Here is a 15,492-nt window from a genome sequence, read left to right as displayed (position 1 = left end):
TCTTATTAGTGGATGTGCAGTGCAGTCTGCATCTTATCTGCAGTCCGTATAAACATCAAAAGAATTGAGAGATAACATCAAGAGCATAAACATAGACAAGGGCAAGGCAATGATCTCATTTGACATAACAGTATTGCTCACTTCAGTTGACAAAACTCTAGCCAGAGAGACAATAATCAACCTCCTGGAGAAGCTGAGGCAGCAGAAGAAATGTTCAACGTCATGGCGTGTATTAAATTCATTGATGCGTAGACGGAGGGGGATCAAGATTAGTCCTTTGCTGAGGACTGATTGTTTGTCCTCAGCGAGGGGAAGGTCTGGAGGGATGGTGAAAACTCAGCAGAGCTGGGATCTGCTGTGGGAGTAGAGCTGGGAGTGGGGGCGGAGCCAGTCACTGGAGTGGGTGTGATGGTGGAGGGAATGGGGGTGGAGTCATGAGCAGGGGTGGTGCTCCCCTCAGGGCTCTGGGGGCCGGGAATGGTGACAGTGGGATCTGTGGGGGGGGGCGTGTCAGCAAAATGCAGGTGAGTGGCGGTGGGAGCGGAAGTGGTAGCAGACATGGCAGTAGGGGTGGTGGAAGTCACTGAGCGTGTGACATCAGTGATGATGTGAGGGGCGGAAATGATGTCACGTTTGATGTATGAGGAATTGTGAGGGGCAAAAGTGACTGTGGGAGTGGCTATGATGGGTCGGAAGTGACATCATAGATCAGCGTGGGGGTAGCAGCTGTACCAGCCGCATTGCTAATGGAGTCTAGGTAGTTCCAGAGGCTGGGGGAGTCTTCTGGAATGTTTGAGGAGCGCTGGTTATGGAGGTGGGTGGATAAAAGTTTGTTGTACTTACAGTTTTTGATGTTTGAGATGGAATTGAAATACTGTTTGTTGAGAGTATGAATTCTCTTGAGGATGTAGTACAGAGTGGGTCCTTTGCAATTCTGAGAGAGTGTGGCCCTCAGCTGAGGCAGGGCTGACTGTAGAGAGGTTAGGTGCCGGTGCATTGCTGCAAGCGTGGAGCGGAGGATCTCGAAGGAGAACCGTTGCTGGTGTTTTTGAATCTGTAGTCTGTACTGTTTGTCCTGTTCGGGTCCGAACTCTGCAGGTTTAAAGGTGGTCCGGAGTCCGTGTGGGATGAGTTGGTTATGGAGGCAGGCACTGAGGAAGCAAATGTGGCTGTGGTAGCGAGTTTGTTTCAGGACATGGTAACAGACAGACAACGCGATGAGGACATGCCATGATCTAACTCAGTAGCCCCGATACCTTAACACAAAAAAAATCTCGGAACTGACAGCCAGACATCTCCGACCACTTGGATTCATGACAGCCCATATACCGACAGCCACTCTCGGACAACAACTCACCAGGTCAAAATACTCTATACCCATCATGTGCAAGACTAACATAATTTGCAGGGTTCCATGTTAGAGACCTGGGTTCAATTCCTGCCTCAGGCGACTGTCTGTCTGTGTTTAGTTTGCACATTCTCCCCGTGCCTGCTTCGGTTTCCTCCCACAGTCCAAAAATGTGCTGGTTAGGTGAATTGGACATGCTAAATTGCCCGTAGTGTTAGGTGAAGGGGTCTGGGTGGGTTGCGCTTCGACGGGTCGGTGTGGACTTGTTGGGCCGAAGGGCCTGTTTCCACACTAAGTAATCTAATCTGAAATCTAACCTAGCCACTAAACGCATGACCAGCTGTCCTCAGTAGCCCCACACACAGATGACAAGGACCACAAATGTGACTGGGACAACACAATGGTCATAAGACAAGCTAAACAGAGGGCAATCAGGGAATTTCTGGAAGCATGGCACTCAGCCACAGATTCCATCAACATGCACCTTGACGTAGGCCCAATATAACTGCCACGGCAATGCAAAGCAACAGAAATGGAACCAATCAAATTCCAACACTGTCTCGCAGTGCTTCACAGGAGACTCCAAAGCACTGAAGATGTCACCTAGACAGCGGACAAAACGTCTGCAAATCAACTTCCCAGCTCGGTGAACATTCCCAGAACTATGACAAGTTGGGTTTTTCCCTTAACAAACTGAGCTTTTGTTGGTATATGCGCTATAGGTCTGCAATTAGATGATTGAAATGGATTTTATGACTTGGAGTAGATTGAATTAATAACGTTGTGAATTTGACTGCTGGGGTTGAACTAAGGAAAGTGGAAAAGGTCAATGTGCACAATGGATGCAACAGTTTAAAATTGGTTCATTGGCCATTATTGTCAAAAACAGAAGAGTGATAAAGGTGATTTTGAACATTGTTTTCTAAGGTAAAACAATAAGCTGCAAGCTATCTAATTTTTACCCAAAGAAATATTAATAAGTTTCAGTCACTTTGTATGCGTGTATGTCCAGTGCAATGTCTGCAGGATTATCCAAAAAACACAGTTTGGAAATTTGGAGCAAGGCCCCTTGGTGTCATTGTTTGCCTGCTCACTGGAGATTAATAGAGGCCTGTTCTTGGATTGCCTGGCTATGGTTGGTTTTCCTTTTGACAGTATGCCCAAGATTGTTATCTTCCACTGTTAGAAACAAGTAAGTGTAAACATATGTCCTTGATGCCAGACTTTGACTTGTACCATGTCCAATATTTGGTTCCTCCAGGTGAATACTTCTCTTTCCCTCTCCCCGTTCTCTAGCTCCCTCTGAATATGGGTACATTTGTTAGGATTTTTGTTCAGTTTGTTCAGGTTTGTACTTGCTTTTCTCACTTAAATAGTCATGATATCCTTGGCTGTTATTCCACTATTATTTTGCACCACCTATCTGATGGTTTATTAGGGAAGCACTTTGCGACATATTTTGATTTTACACCTAATAGTATGAGGATGTATTCTTTTATATAAAATAAAATTCCTTTTTCTTTGCTTTGTAGATTTTGGGCAATGCTTCTGAGTTTAAGAGAGCAGTGAAGCTGGTGACTACCACAGTCTCTTTTAATAAAGATTCAACCGTGCAAGTCTTTGAGGCAACTATCAGGTAAACCACAGATTTAATTTTTGTACCTGATATTTTATTTTCTGTTTTTGTCCAGCATCAACTCTTAGGAGTTTTTGTGTTATGTGATTGTGTTATGTGAAGACAGGGTCAAGCTTGTCTGTAAAGTCTTTTTAAAAAAAATGTGGGAACAGAGGTCGCTCAGTCAGCCCTCAAGCTCATTATATCGTTGACTTTGCTGCATGTGTGTTGCTTGGTTGAGAGCTTGCAGGTTGGAATGCCTGATGTCTTTGACTTTCTAAGCAGTCGAAGCAGGTTTGGAACATGGTGTCCAAGGACCAGTGCTGTGGTGTTACAGTATGTTTTGCTAGTGGTACACATTCTTGTCATTGGGTGTCGGTGTTGGAGGGAGTCAGTGTTGGTGGTATTAGATGGGGTGTCAATCAGATTGCGGTTATGTACTGAATGATGTTGAATATCTTGGATGTTGGAATTTTACTCATCCAGGCAAGTGCCAAGTATTTGACCACTCCTGACTGTGTCTTTATAGATAATGGACAGGTTCTGGGCAGTCAGGAAGTGAGTTACTCACTGCAGCAATTCTAGTCTCTGATTTGCTGTTGTAACTGTGGTATTAATATGGCTAGTCGAGTTCACTAATGGTCAATGGCAGCCCCTGCAATGTTAGTTTTGGAGGCAGGTGTTCAGTAATGGTAATGTTCCCTTGACAGAACTATTCCTAATTGTATTTTAACAGCTTGTCTTGTTCTTCTGTAGGATTTTGGGGAGTTTGCTATCTGCACATATGATAATAATGGACCCTGCTCAACCCTTTGGAAATATGACCCCGGATGGTTATGATGATGAATTGCTTCACTTAGCTCGTGACCTAGCTGTGAGATTGCTGCCAGCATTTGAAAACACCAAAACTGGCATTCCTCATCCTAGGGTATGTGGCATGTAGTGTTCGAGTTGTAAGCTGGTGAATTTTTCATACCCGCTCATGCCTATAAAATTGTCATTTTGTAAAGTTTGAGGAAACCAGAACAACTTCAAGTGCATAATCTTAATATTCGATTTAGATAATTTCCTGCTTTTAAGCATGATAAATTTGGTTACAAAATTTGAATGACACTGATTTTCCTGTGGACTTGTGCATCCTTTTTATTTAAATCCATAAATGACACTTAGTGTTACTTGTGCCATGATTGGTATGATTGAGCAGAGATGTGATTTCCTGAACAGAGATAAAATTGGGAAATCTCATAAATTACATTTGCGCAAGTTAGGGAGCAACCAACTTGACTTTGACATGCTGATGCACAGAGGGGTCTGTGTTTGAGAAAGAACAAATGAACCAGTGTCTGTGTGAGTTTCCTCCGGGTGCTCTGGCTTCTTCCCACCATCCAGAGATGCGCAGGTTAGGTGAATTGGCCATACTAAATTGTCCATAGTGTTGAAGGATGTGCAGGTTAGGTACATTAAGTCAGGGGAAAATGTAGAGTAATAGGGGAATGGGTCTGGGTGGGAAACTCTTTGGAGGGTTGATGTGGACTTGTTGGACCGAAGGGCCTGTTTCCACACTGTAGGGATTCTATGAAAGCAGACCGGCATTGAATACTTCCAGATTTTTGGAATACCAGCCCACAGTTATTTGTCTGAAGACATCCAAGCAGTGTTTTTGTAGCTGCTTTTACATTGACTTTGCTATTCAGTTAATAAAATTTCTGCTTCCAAAGCGTTATTACTTGCAGCAACTTCACTCTGCACTGGCCAGCTTTGCTTGCTATTAATTTGAACCTCGGTCTGTGATAATTGTGAAACATGGTGATCAGAAACTAGCTGTGTGAACGCTGCTGTACGGCGACTTCTGTGTGATAACTTAAGTTGCAGTTAATTTTCTTTTTTTTAAAAAGAGTCACTCATTAACTTCTGAATGTTACCAAAATTGTATCCACATATCTTGGGACTTAAGAGTGCCCAGGTCCACTTCAATTGTCAGCAGTTTCAACTCCTTAAAGGCATCAAAGATTTACCGCGCAATTTGGTACTCAGCATGAACTGCTAAATTTTTTTTTATTATTCCTGGGATAGAGGAAGTGATTATCCTCCAATCTGGATTGGCAAGCAATGTTTTACCACAATTCGGCTGAAAACATTATCCTGGTTTCTGGGTCATCTCTATCCCATTGCTGTCATTTCTGTTTTCATGCTGGCTGTTCCCTTCTAATTTGGCAGCCTTTGCCAGACCATGGAAGGTCATTTTATATCTAAGTAAATTTATTGCATGCACAGTTTTAAAAGTCAGGGCTGCACCTTAACTTGTAACAATCCTATGCCAAATGAATTAATGATTTTCTAATGAAACGCTAAAAGCAAGACTTTGGGTATCCAAACTAGAAAAAATGTAACAAAAAGGAATAAAAGATCAATGCAAACCTACTGCAGGGAAAATTGGTGGTACTTCAAGTGCTGGATTAGGAAGGAACAACCTGTATTATATCTTGAGTTAAATATCGCTATGTAGGATTTCAACTGTTAATGCTACACCTAATCATTCATTGATTTTCAGCTCTTTAGATACATGCTAAAGTTGCATTATCTTCTAAAAGTAAATTAACATTGCTCTTGTATTGAAAAATGTTTAGTATTTGCAGTACACTAGTAATTGCACTTTTACAATGGTGTGAGATTGTGGTATGGGCAGAAGATATCGAGAGGTTGTCACAGATGCAATTGCTTATTTAAGTAGCGCATGGTATGTTGGAGGAAAGGGTATTCGAACTCAGCCAAACTGTCTTGGAATATATTATGACAGCTTAATTCCCCTGCTGATTTTGAGTTTATTTTGCAGTGTGGCACAGCAGAAAGTAATTAACTAAAGAAATCCCGTTGTTTAAAACAAAACCTTGCAGGTAAATCTAAAGAAAGGGGTGCCTTCTACTTGCCTTAATGAAACCTGTACTGCTGGAGCTGGCTCTCTGCTTGTGGAGTTTGGAATCCTGAGCCGTCTCATTGGGGATTCTACGTTTGAGTGGGTAGCTCGCCAAGCTGTAAGAGCCCTTTGGAAACTCAGAAGTGATGAGACTGGACTTCTAGGTACTTAAATGTAGTTATCTGTGTTTCTGAATTGTTTGTCGAACTTTACAAAATCTTAATTTTAATGTTAAAGTTCTTGGTGTAAAAATGTGAAGTAAAGTGTCCAAAATTGAACATTTTGACCTGTTAACAATAAGAATACTTATAAAACTCAACTTCTAGCTTGTGATGTGAAATAGGCTATAATGTACAATAAAGTGTTCAGAAATACTTTATTCCACGTTTGTGTTCAGATTGTGGAAGTAACTGAATTCTTAATTGTGGGATTGGCTTTGTTTCAGCTCATGCTGCATGAGCATACAAATGGCATGAGATCACTGCAATTTCTTGACATTTTGGTAACTTTTTTTTATTCTTCCAACTAAATTGAACAATTTGACATTTTTACCACATTTGCCAGATCTTTGCTCACTGAGTAACTTATCTGTGTATTTTTGTGGCCAACTGTCCAAACCTCTGTACTGTTGTCATCCGCAAATTTAGAACCATAACTGTTGACCCTTCATTGAAGTCACTCGTATAAATTGTGAACAGTTGGGGTAATAGCACTGATCTCTGTAGTGCACCACCCCCTTATACCTTACCAACCTGAAAAAGATCCATTTTTGTCTACCTTCTACTTCCTGTTAGTCAACCAGTCTTTCTGCCTCTACCAGTATGCTGCCCTCTACACTAAGCTTTGATTTTCTGCAATGTCTTTTGTGGCAACGTATCTGGTATCTAACTACAATACATCCAATGTTTCCTTTTTATCCTCTGAGCAGTAGGCCATTTAGCTCCTTGAGCCTGTTCCGCCATTCGGTGCCATTGTGGCTGATGTTTGGTTTAACTCCATATACCTGCCTTTAGCCCATATCAACAGGATATCTTCTCAAAGAACTCCAATAGAATGACCAAACGTTTATCATTTCATAAAACCTTAAACTCTCCAATTGCACTGCTACGGCTACTTTAATCAGGGCTTCTAACATTTTCCCTAGTACAGATGTTAAACTAACTGGCCTGAAGTTTCTTGCTTTCTGACTCTCTCTTTGAAGGAGTTATATTTGCCGCCATCTTGTCCATTGGAAAGAAGAGGAATTTTGGGCAGTGAAACAAATGCCAAGCCACTTAAAATGATCTAATTTCATTTTTAACACCTAGAGTGAAGACCATCAGGATCCAGACATTTGGCTGCCTAAAAATAAAATTTACTCAGTATCACTCCTTTTGGTTTTCTTTCTTCTGTTTACTGTTCATTTTCATTGATTTTGGGATGTCACTTGTGTCCTCTCATGAAGAATGCAAAATTCCTATTCAATTCCTATCGAACTTGCTTTCTATAGGACCAACACTTCTTTTAAAGCTTTTCTTAATATTTCTAGAGGCGTTTACTAACTCCTGACTTTCTCTTTTATTCTAACATTTCCCTCCTCACTTTATGGGCGGCACAGTGGCTCAGTAGTTAGCCTCACAGCACCGGGGACCCGGGTTCGATTCCAGCCTCTGGCACCTGTCCGTGTGGAGTTTGCACATGCTCCCCATGTCTGCGTGGGTTTCCTCCGGGTGCTCCGGCTTACTTCCACAGTCCAAAGGTGTGCAGGTTAGGGAAATTGCCCAGAGTATCCAGGAATGTGTAGTTTAGGTGCATTAGTCTGGAGTAAATATAGGGTAGGGGAATAGATCTGTGTGGGTTACTCTTCAGAGGGTCATTGTGGAACTGTTGGGTCAAAGGGCCTTTTTCCACACTCTGGGGATTCTAATTGTTCAAAAAAGTATCATACTGAAGGTTTGGTAATTTTTAAAAATATTCTGAGTAATCATCGAACCTGCCCTCTGCCCTTGTCTTGATAAAATTGTGCTTTTTCTTTTAAGTTGAAACCTTTAACCTTTATTTTTCAGTTAACCATGGATGGTGAGTCCATTCCTTACATATTTTGTTTTGTTTTTTGTTGGAATGTATTTGTTCTGTGTCTTCTGAAATATCCCCTTAAGTGTTTGCAACTGCATCACTGTTGACCTATCTTTTAACCTTGTTTTTTAAATTCAGCTTTCTTGCACTTGTAATTTTCCTATTCTGTAAATATCAGGTCTCTCCCCTCCCTTCTGTAAAATTCAGTTGTAATATGATCACTGCTACTTGGGATGATGTCCTTTTGTTATGAGGTAATTAATCCTGTTTTCTTGAACAAACAGATCTAGTTTGGCCTGTTTTCTGTTCAGCTTCAGACTACCACGTTTGATGGAAATATGCTGAAAGCTTTCTATGAATTTGTTATCCAGGCTACCTTGCCCACTTTTATTGTGTATTTCCAGTGGGTATGTAGTCTTAAATTTCCCATGCCTTTCTGATAAGCTCTCATTTCTTCCTTTGTGCAGAACCTTACTATGTAGTTAATATTACGAGACCTGTGCACCACACTAACAAGTTACTCCTTGCTTTTATCAAGCTGTTTCTACATTTGATTTCCTGAGCTTAGTCATTCCTGTCTAATAACATCATTAACAAAGTCACCTCTCCACATTTTTATTAGCTCCCTATCATTTGAAATATCTCACGTTCCTCAAGCTTCAGGTCGCAATCCATGTCATCATCTAGCCCGAACGTACTTCCTGTTTATCCACCTTCTCAGTTTTCTCTTTATTTTCAATGCTGTATGTGTTCAGATACAGACACTATAGTTATAAATTCTAGTCTCCAGTTATTTGACTCTGATTAAGTACTTTATCTCTTCCTGTCATTGCCTGTATATCATTTTACTTTTTAGTATCTTTTTGATCTAAACTCAACTTTATTTACCATATCATCCCAAATTTGGTCCCTTGCCCCCTCTATTTAGATTTCCATCCTCTCTACCTTCCAGCTGTGCAGTTAACAAGGACAGTATATTCCTGATGAAGGGCTTTTGCCCAAAACATCAATTTTTTTTCCTGCTCCTCAGCTGCTGCCTGATCTGCTGTGCTTTTCCAGCATCACTCTAATCTCCAGCATCTGCAGTACCCACTTCTGTCACATATAAGTCCCATTTTCTTCAAGACTGATGTCCATGTCCCATGAACTGGATCCTACTTCTCGCGCACAAATCTTCAAGCCATGCAATTAAAACTCTAATCTGATTTGCTTCATACAAATTTGCATGTGGCTTAGGTTGTGTCACAGATTGACATTTGAGATTCTCCTCCTTAGTATGGTTTTCGGCTCCTCTTACTGACCTTGCAGAAACTTCTTGTTTATGTTGATGTTGGTACCCACACTAATCAGGACTACTGGATTCTCCTCTCCAGCCCTAGCACCAGACAAGCAACACCACCACCTGGATTTGCTATGTTTAGCTGCTCCGAATTTTGTTATCTCCTTCAGTACACTGTCCTACACTAGCACTGTTTTCTTCCATTGACCTTCCATCTCTTGAATGGCTTGTGCCATGATGGCATGGTCTGTTAGTACATCCACCCTGAGGACATTGTTCTCAAGTAGACAGGCAGCAAGAACCTCAAACCATTTGGGGCAATTATGAATACTGAGGCTCTGCCCTCTTTTCTAGGTCCATTTACCTGCCTGTCACAGAGTCTCATTTTTCTCCTTGACCACTGATCAAGTCAGATTACTCAACCCTAAGAGGTGTGACTGCCTCTTGGTACAAATAATCCAGGTAAATTTCCTTCTCCTTTAATGCATCCCAGCTCAAAAGGTTTGAGCTGCTTTGGCTGAAGTGTTTCTCATATTTGATCTTAGGCACAAGCTCAAGTTTTTGATTTGCATGGCAAATTTGAGGGCTGCTAAATTTAATTTAGTTGATGCATATGGGGAATAAGCCTCTGTTTCTCTCTTAAATGGGGCTTGTTTTATTTCGTGAAGTTCTACTCCCTATTGATAACCATGAGCCCCTCCCAAACCCCTCTATCTGTTCTGATCAGAATTTCCCTCATCAGCTATATTATACTTGTCCATCTGAACCAAACCTTGCTCCCGTTCAACCCAGCTGGTCGATCTCTCACACTTACACAATACCAAGCAGTATTATTTTCGTAGTTTTACCAGGCCATAGGGGCTGTTGTCTTCATTAGAGGATGAGGCAACTGGTGGTGATTTAATCTGAGGGCCTCCAGACTTCAGGCAAGGGAAGAGGTTGAGCAGGAGAGTCCTTCATCGTAACCTCAAACTGGTAATGGGAATTGAACCCATGCTGTTGGCATCACATTGCTCTGTAAACCAACAATACAGCCAGCTGAGCTAAATTGATTCCCCTGGTATTACTATAGTGTTAAGTCCCAACAAAGTGTAACGTCAAGGCCATTGGATTTCTCTTTCCATCACAGCTTACAGTCAGTGTAACCATTTTTACTTAACTTTGGGATTGTTATATGTTCTTTATCAATAGTTTGTGTTGACGCAATGAGGCAGCGCATCGAGACTATTCACAGCTGGTTGGTTTTTTTTGTGGACCACGGTTTCCCTACTTGATATTTGGAACTTGATAAGTTTTTCTACAGAAATGGTCAAAACTCAATGGAGTTCTGTTATGAATGGGTTCACCTCTGTCCCTCATCTGTGACAGTTGAATAGAGACCCAATTAGAGCAAGTGGATACTACTTTTATTAATTTTTTTTAAAAGTCCTTGATGGATAGCAAAGCTAACTCTTCATCCATAAACAATAGTGTGGTGATTATTTTAAAAATAGCAAGGAATATATTAAAACACACTTTCTACTTCTGAGGAGTCTGCGGCTTTAGTGCGCTTTGAAATCTAGTTGTGCGGGTATCACAGACTCTTGTGGGAGTATTTCAGTTTCCATCGTGTCATGAATTTATATCAATGTTGAAATATAGGCAGGTGTTCCATTTCTAATGACTGACTTTAACTATTTGTTTGGGACCTTTTTGTTAGCAGCCAGTAGGATTTCTGCAGTTTGGACATATTTCCTCCTGTTTAGAGTTTGTTACTTTACCAGATCTAATTGTCAAATTGCTACATCTCTACTCAATATTTAGAATTAAAATTTTACTGAGATTTTAATTGAAGAGTTTGAACTGTTTGAGCTCTGAGACATTGAGAATTGTCTCTTTTTTTTTCTTTAACCACAGGGAATGTGGTAAACATTCAGACTGGACAATGGGTTGGAAAACAAAGTGGATTAGGAGCAGGAATGGACTCTTTTTATGAGTATCTTCTGAAATCCTACATAGTGTTTGGAGAAAGTGAAGATCTGGAGATGTTTAATGCTGCTTATGAAAGCATTCAGAATCATCTGAGAAGAGGGTATGATATCCTTGTACTGTGAATTTTAAGCTCTTGGATAAGTACTCTCTTCAGCGCCAGAAACTGCTAGCCTTTCTTCAACTATTTTAATATTTATTTCAATGGCACCGTATTCGATGTTCCTGCAGTTGTAAATTCACTGAAAATTCAGCAAGCAGTCATTTCTGTCATTTTTGTTCAATGTTTTTGAAGCGTTGAACCTTATTTGAAATATAAGGATTAAAGGAGGAAAATTGGTTATGGAAATTAACTTAAACTTTTAATTGAGAGCCCCATCCTTCAACTGTTAATGTTAACGTGTACGACAAACTCTTGTAGCTCAAAGTCATCTTTAACCTATGGATTTTGCTTAATCCTACACTGAAAAAATTTTGAAAAGCTTGAATGACTGAAACTACTGCTACCTGGAGTGGGAGGGTTAGGCTGTTTGTTTAATTCAAGGCCAACTTTTTTTAAATTTTCATAACTTAATATTATGGGGAAATTGAGCAAGTGTTAACAGCCTAAAGCAGATTCTATTAAGAGGGTCGTTATGTTTTCAGTGCCTTTGACAAAGGTTCTACATTGTCAAATACAAAGCTCAGCTTGCTGATTTGAATTAAACTGTCTGTGGTTTCAAAGGGTAATGGGGATCGTTGGTTACGTTTCCAGACAACGGTTGTGGTTTAATGTTTGCAAAATATGTTTCCTGCTATGAGAGAGCAGTAATTTTTAAAGCTGCAGAAGTGCATGCACTCCAACGTTTTTCCAAGGCAACAGCAATTAATCTGCTTTTTGTAATCAAGATGTCCATCTGTAATTTCCTCAGCAATGTGACCACTTTATAAAATAAAAAGCTTATGCACCTTTTGCAAACTCGAAAACGTTGTTTGCTAAATAGACTTGATATAAAGTTTATTGGATTTTGACATGGAAAACCATTTCCCGTTGTCATGTTTTTCCGAGTTGTACTGCAATCAACGTTGTACTAAATACCTTATCGTGGCAGGGAGTCAGAAATACCTGAGCATATTTGGTCTGAAGACTATCTGTTCTTGAATGTTGAATGTTGAATCTTGAGTGCATGGGACTTCACTCTTCCAGGACAGATAGTTAAATGTATTTTAGGGAATGACGGTTGTCAAATAGAGGGTCATTGGAATGGATTGATAGATTATGCCTGAAATTCTGGCACTTCTTCAATTTCATTATCTGTCTTACTCACCACGCTATGTTGGTACAAATACATTTGGGTCTCCAAATCAGAATACTCCACAGCTTGGTAACAGTCCATGAGAATTGTTGTCTAAACTTTTTTAAACAAACCTGTAATCATTTACAACATGGTTTGGTACAGTATTGGAGATTTGCAGTTGTGATGAATTGAGATGCTGCCACAATGAATATACTGATGGACTACTCATCCTTGTATTTGGGGTGGTGGAGCCAATGTACTCTTCCAGCTTGAAGGTTTATTGTCAGTTGGGATTTGCTACTAAAGTCTAATTGTAAATTTGTATTATTTCTTAACATGTAGGCGCGAAGCTTGTAATGAGGGAGAGGGAGATCCTCCGCTGTACGTTAATGTGAATATGTTTAATGGCCAACTCATGAACACCTGGATTGATTCACTCCAGGCATTTTTCCCTGGTCTTCAGGTATATTCATTGATTTTAAAATAGTGATTTTTCTAGGTTATTTAATAGGCTTCCAAAGTGTGGCGATGTTTCTAGAGTGTGAACAAGTATTTATTTGCTTCAGGTTTTAACAGGTGATATAGAAGATGCCATTTGTCTTCATGCCTTTTACTATGCGATATGGAAACGCTTTGGAGCTCTTCCAGAGCGGTATAACTGGCAACTCCAAGCACCTGATGTGATGTTTTATCCACTGAGGCCTGAATTAGTTGAATCCACTTACCTGCTTTATCAGGTATGACATGAGAAATATATTTGTGAACAGTACCTCCACTTAGTGTATCTCTGATCTTATCCATTCAAAACAACTCTCTTCCAGCCCGCTTAAATTATCAGTATAAGCAATTCCAGTTAACGTCCCTTTGGCTTCACTGGAGCCTTGGGTTTGGGTAATTGTTACAGGGTTATATTTCACTAAAGTTGACACAATATAGGGTATACTCTGCCACACCTGATCAGGTGAAGTGCTGAACTTGCAGGCTATTTTTCAAACCTTCCTTTTATTACGGCAGATTTTATCCTGTGCTACTTCTGGATGGGTGAAAGTAGTGGCACAACATTTACAACTCTCACAGATTGTTCTTTTAGTTGAGGATTTATTAGGTGCAAGAATTTTGAACAAGACAGACTGAACACACTAAGCTGAACATTTCCTCCATGGGTTTGCACTGTTGGTTCACTCAAGGATCCAGCTCTTCTGTCATGGCTATAAATCCCTTTCTGACTCATTTGACTGGCATTAAATGTTTCTCTATGGCATTTAACCTGAATCTTTAGGTTCCATTGACATGTTTGATTTCTTCCGAAATTCTATATTGTTATCTCACTTTTGCTCAGGTGGTGAACACAATAAGGTCATTTAAAACCAACATGGCAATTTCAGCATGTACCCCTACGCAGCACAGTGTTTAGGGTCAGTTGTGTGTTTTTTGGTTTGGAATTTCCACTCCCTGCCTTACAGAGCAAGCGTTCTTTAATGGAGTGTAACTCCAGTCTCTCAGCTAGGCAATTTATAATGGACATGTGAGTTGATTGTGAATCCTTTGTTTAACTCTGTTGCATGCCTCCATATTTACCTCTATTTTGGAAGGTGCTAGGGGAAACATTTTCTTTAGACTGTGGCATAGATTGACAGATAGTAACACCCATGGCTGGATGTTAATGGGACCAATGGTTTTTAGTAGTTAAACTTAACAGACATATTTTGTGGGACAATAAATAACAGTTCTTCAGTGCTGACTTTTCCAGGCTTCCGGTGTCTTAGCAGAGAGTCTTTCAGTAATGGCTGCATACCTATGTTACAGGATTTTAATGTGTAGATGTGTCTGGATGAATGGTTAGTCTGAACTTCCAGGCTGGACCCTAGAAATTGGGCTTTTGGTCAGTCATAAGAAGTCGTGACTGGATCCCTTACAGGATATGGTTTCTACAGTTCTGTACAGTCAGACATGGAATGTTCTGCATGGGATAGATTTGTAGTGCAGAGGAGCCTAATTGCATCCCTGTGGAGGACGGTATCTATCTCATGGTTCAGGTTCAACTAAAGATTATGATAGACTTCATCCCTTTGTTCTCACAGATGTCTGTTTATGGCTACCTTTCAGCTGAGTTTAATTAAACTGGTTCCATGTACCTGTATGTAGGAGAAATTAGTTTATTTTTCCCCTGTTTTGAAGCCAAGTACAGGCAGCTACAAATTTCTTAGGTTCTTCCTTGTCCTCCCAACACTTCAACTCATACTGTGACTATTCTACATATTTATGACTGAGCTTGAGGGTACTGAATTTAGTCAATTGTAGTGTCCATTATTGTTTTACCAAAGGATTGTAAATTAGGCACAGAGCACTCTTCATGAAATGTGTGTTATTTCTTAAACTATTCTATAAACGCTGTATTTAAACATTCAGACGATTTTATGTGGAGTATCAGCATTAATTGTTTAACCTGATGTTCTCAATTACTAACCACTTCCTTTTTTTTTGTTTAATATCAGGCAACAAAAAACCCTTTCTACTTGCATGTGGGAATGGATATTCTCCAGAGTTTGGAGAAATACACCAAAGTCAGGTCAGAACTGGAATAAGTCTGATTTTTTCTTTCTCTGTCCATGTGACATGGCCGCATTGGTTCTTCATAAAAATTAAAAGTCCAGAGTTGCTCTGATTCCATTTACAAAGTTCTGCGTACTGGCGTCTTTGGATATAGGCTTTCTTTTTAAAACTGATGAATTTTGTATCTAGAATCTTTAAGTCAGGGGTAAAAAGGCTTACTGAAATTGACAAAGTAACTTACCATTGTATTTCTTGCTGGATTCTTTGAAGCAGTTGGCCTTGGGGGAAGGGGGAGTTTGCTTGGCTGTATGATTGTGCAGAGTGGAAAAATGGCAGCTATTCAAAATATGGAAAACTGGAAGGAAAAAAGTGGCGTTTCTGTGGGCACCTTATGTCAGAGATGCTCTACCTCAAGTCTATCAGATTGATTTAACCCAGCAATGCCAATTGCATGGAAAAGCTTTTTGGACTTCAACAGAATCA

At 40.2% G+C, this 15,492-nt stretch overlaps 1 protein-coding gene across 1 annotated transcript in view; it reads left to right on the top strand.

Moving 5' to 3' along the window:
- The window catches only part of edem1 (ER degradation enhancer, mannosidase alpha-like 1), a 46,666-nt gene that overhangs the window by 19,463 nt on the left and 11,711 nt on the right, over positions 1-15,492 (top strand). The window contains exons 3-9 of the mRNA XM_072582654.1: positions 2,881-2,984; positions 3,720-3,891; positions 5,858-6,041; positions 11,108-11,282; positions 12,799-12,919; positions 13,023-13,193; positions 14,952-15,025. Of these exons, the coding sequence (XP_072438755.1) occupies positions 2,881-2,984; positions 3,720-3,891; positions 5,858-6,041; positions 11,108-11,282; positions 12,799-12,919; positions 13,023-13,193; positions 14,952-15,025 (1,001 nt within the window). The remainder of the gene's footprint in view (positions 1-2,880; positions 2,985-3,719; positions 3,892-5,857; positions 6,042-11,107; positions 11,283-12,798; positions 12,920-13,022; positions 13,194-14,951; positions 15,026-15,492) is intronic.

This window comes from Chiloscyllium punctatum, chromosome 12, assembly GCF_047496795.1.
Source record: "Chiloscyllium punctatum isolate Juve2018m chromosome 12, sChiPun1.3, whole genome shotgun sequence".
NCBI classification, from domain to species: domain Eukaryota; kingdom Metazoa; phylum Chordata; class Chondrichthyes; order Orectolobiformes; family Hemiscylliidae; genus Chiloscyllium; species Chiloscyllium punctatum.
The sequence above is the reverse complement of the archived record's forward strand: the minus strand, read 5'-3'. Positions and strand labels throughout refer to the sequence as shown.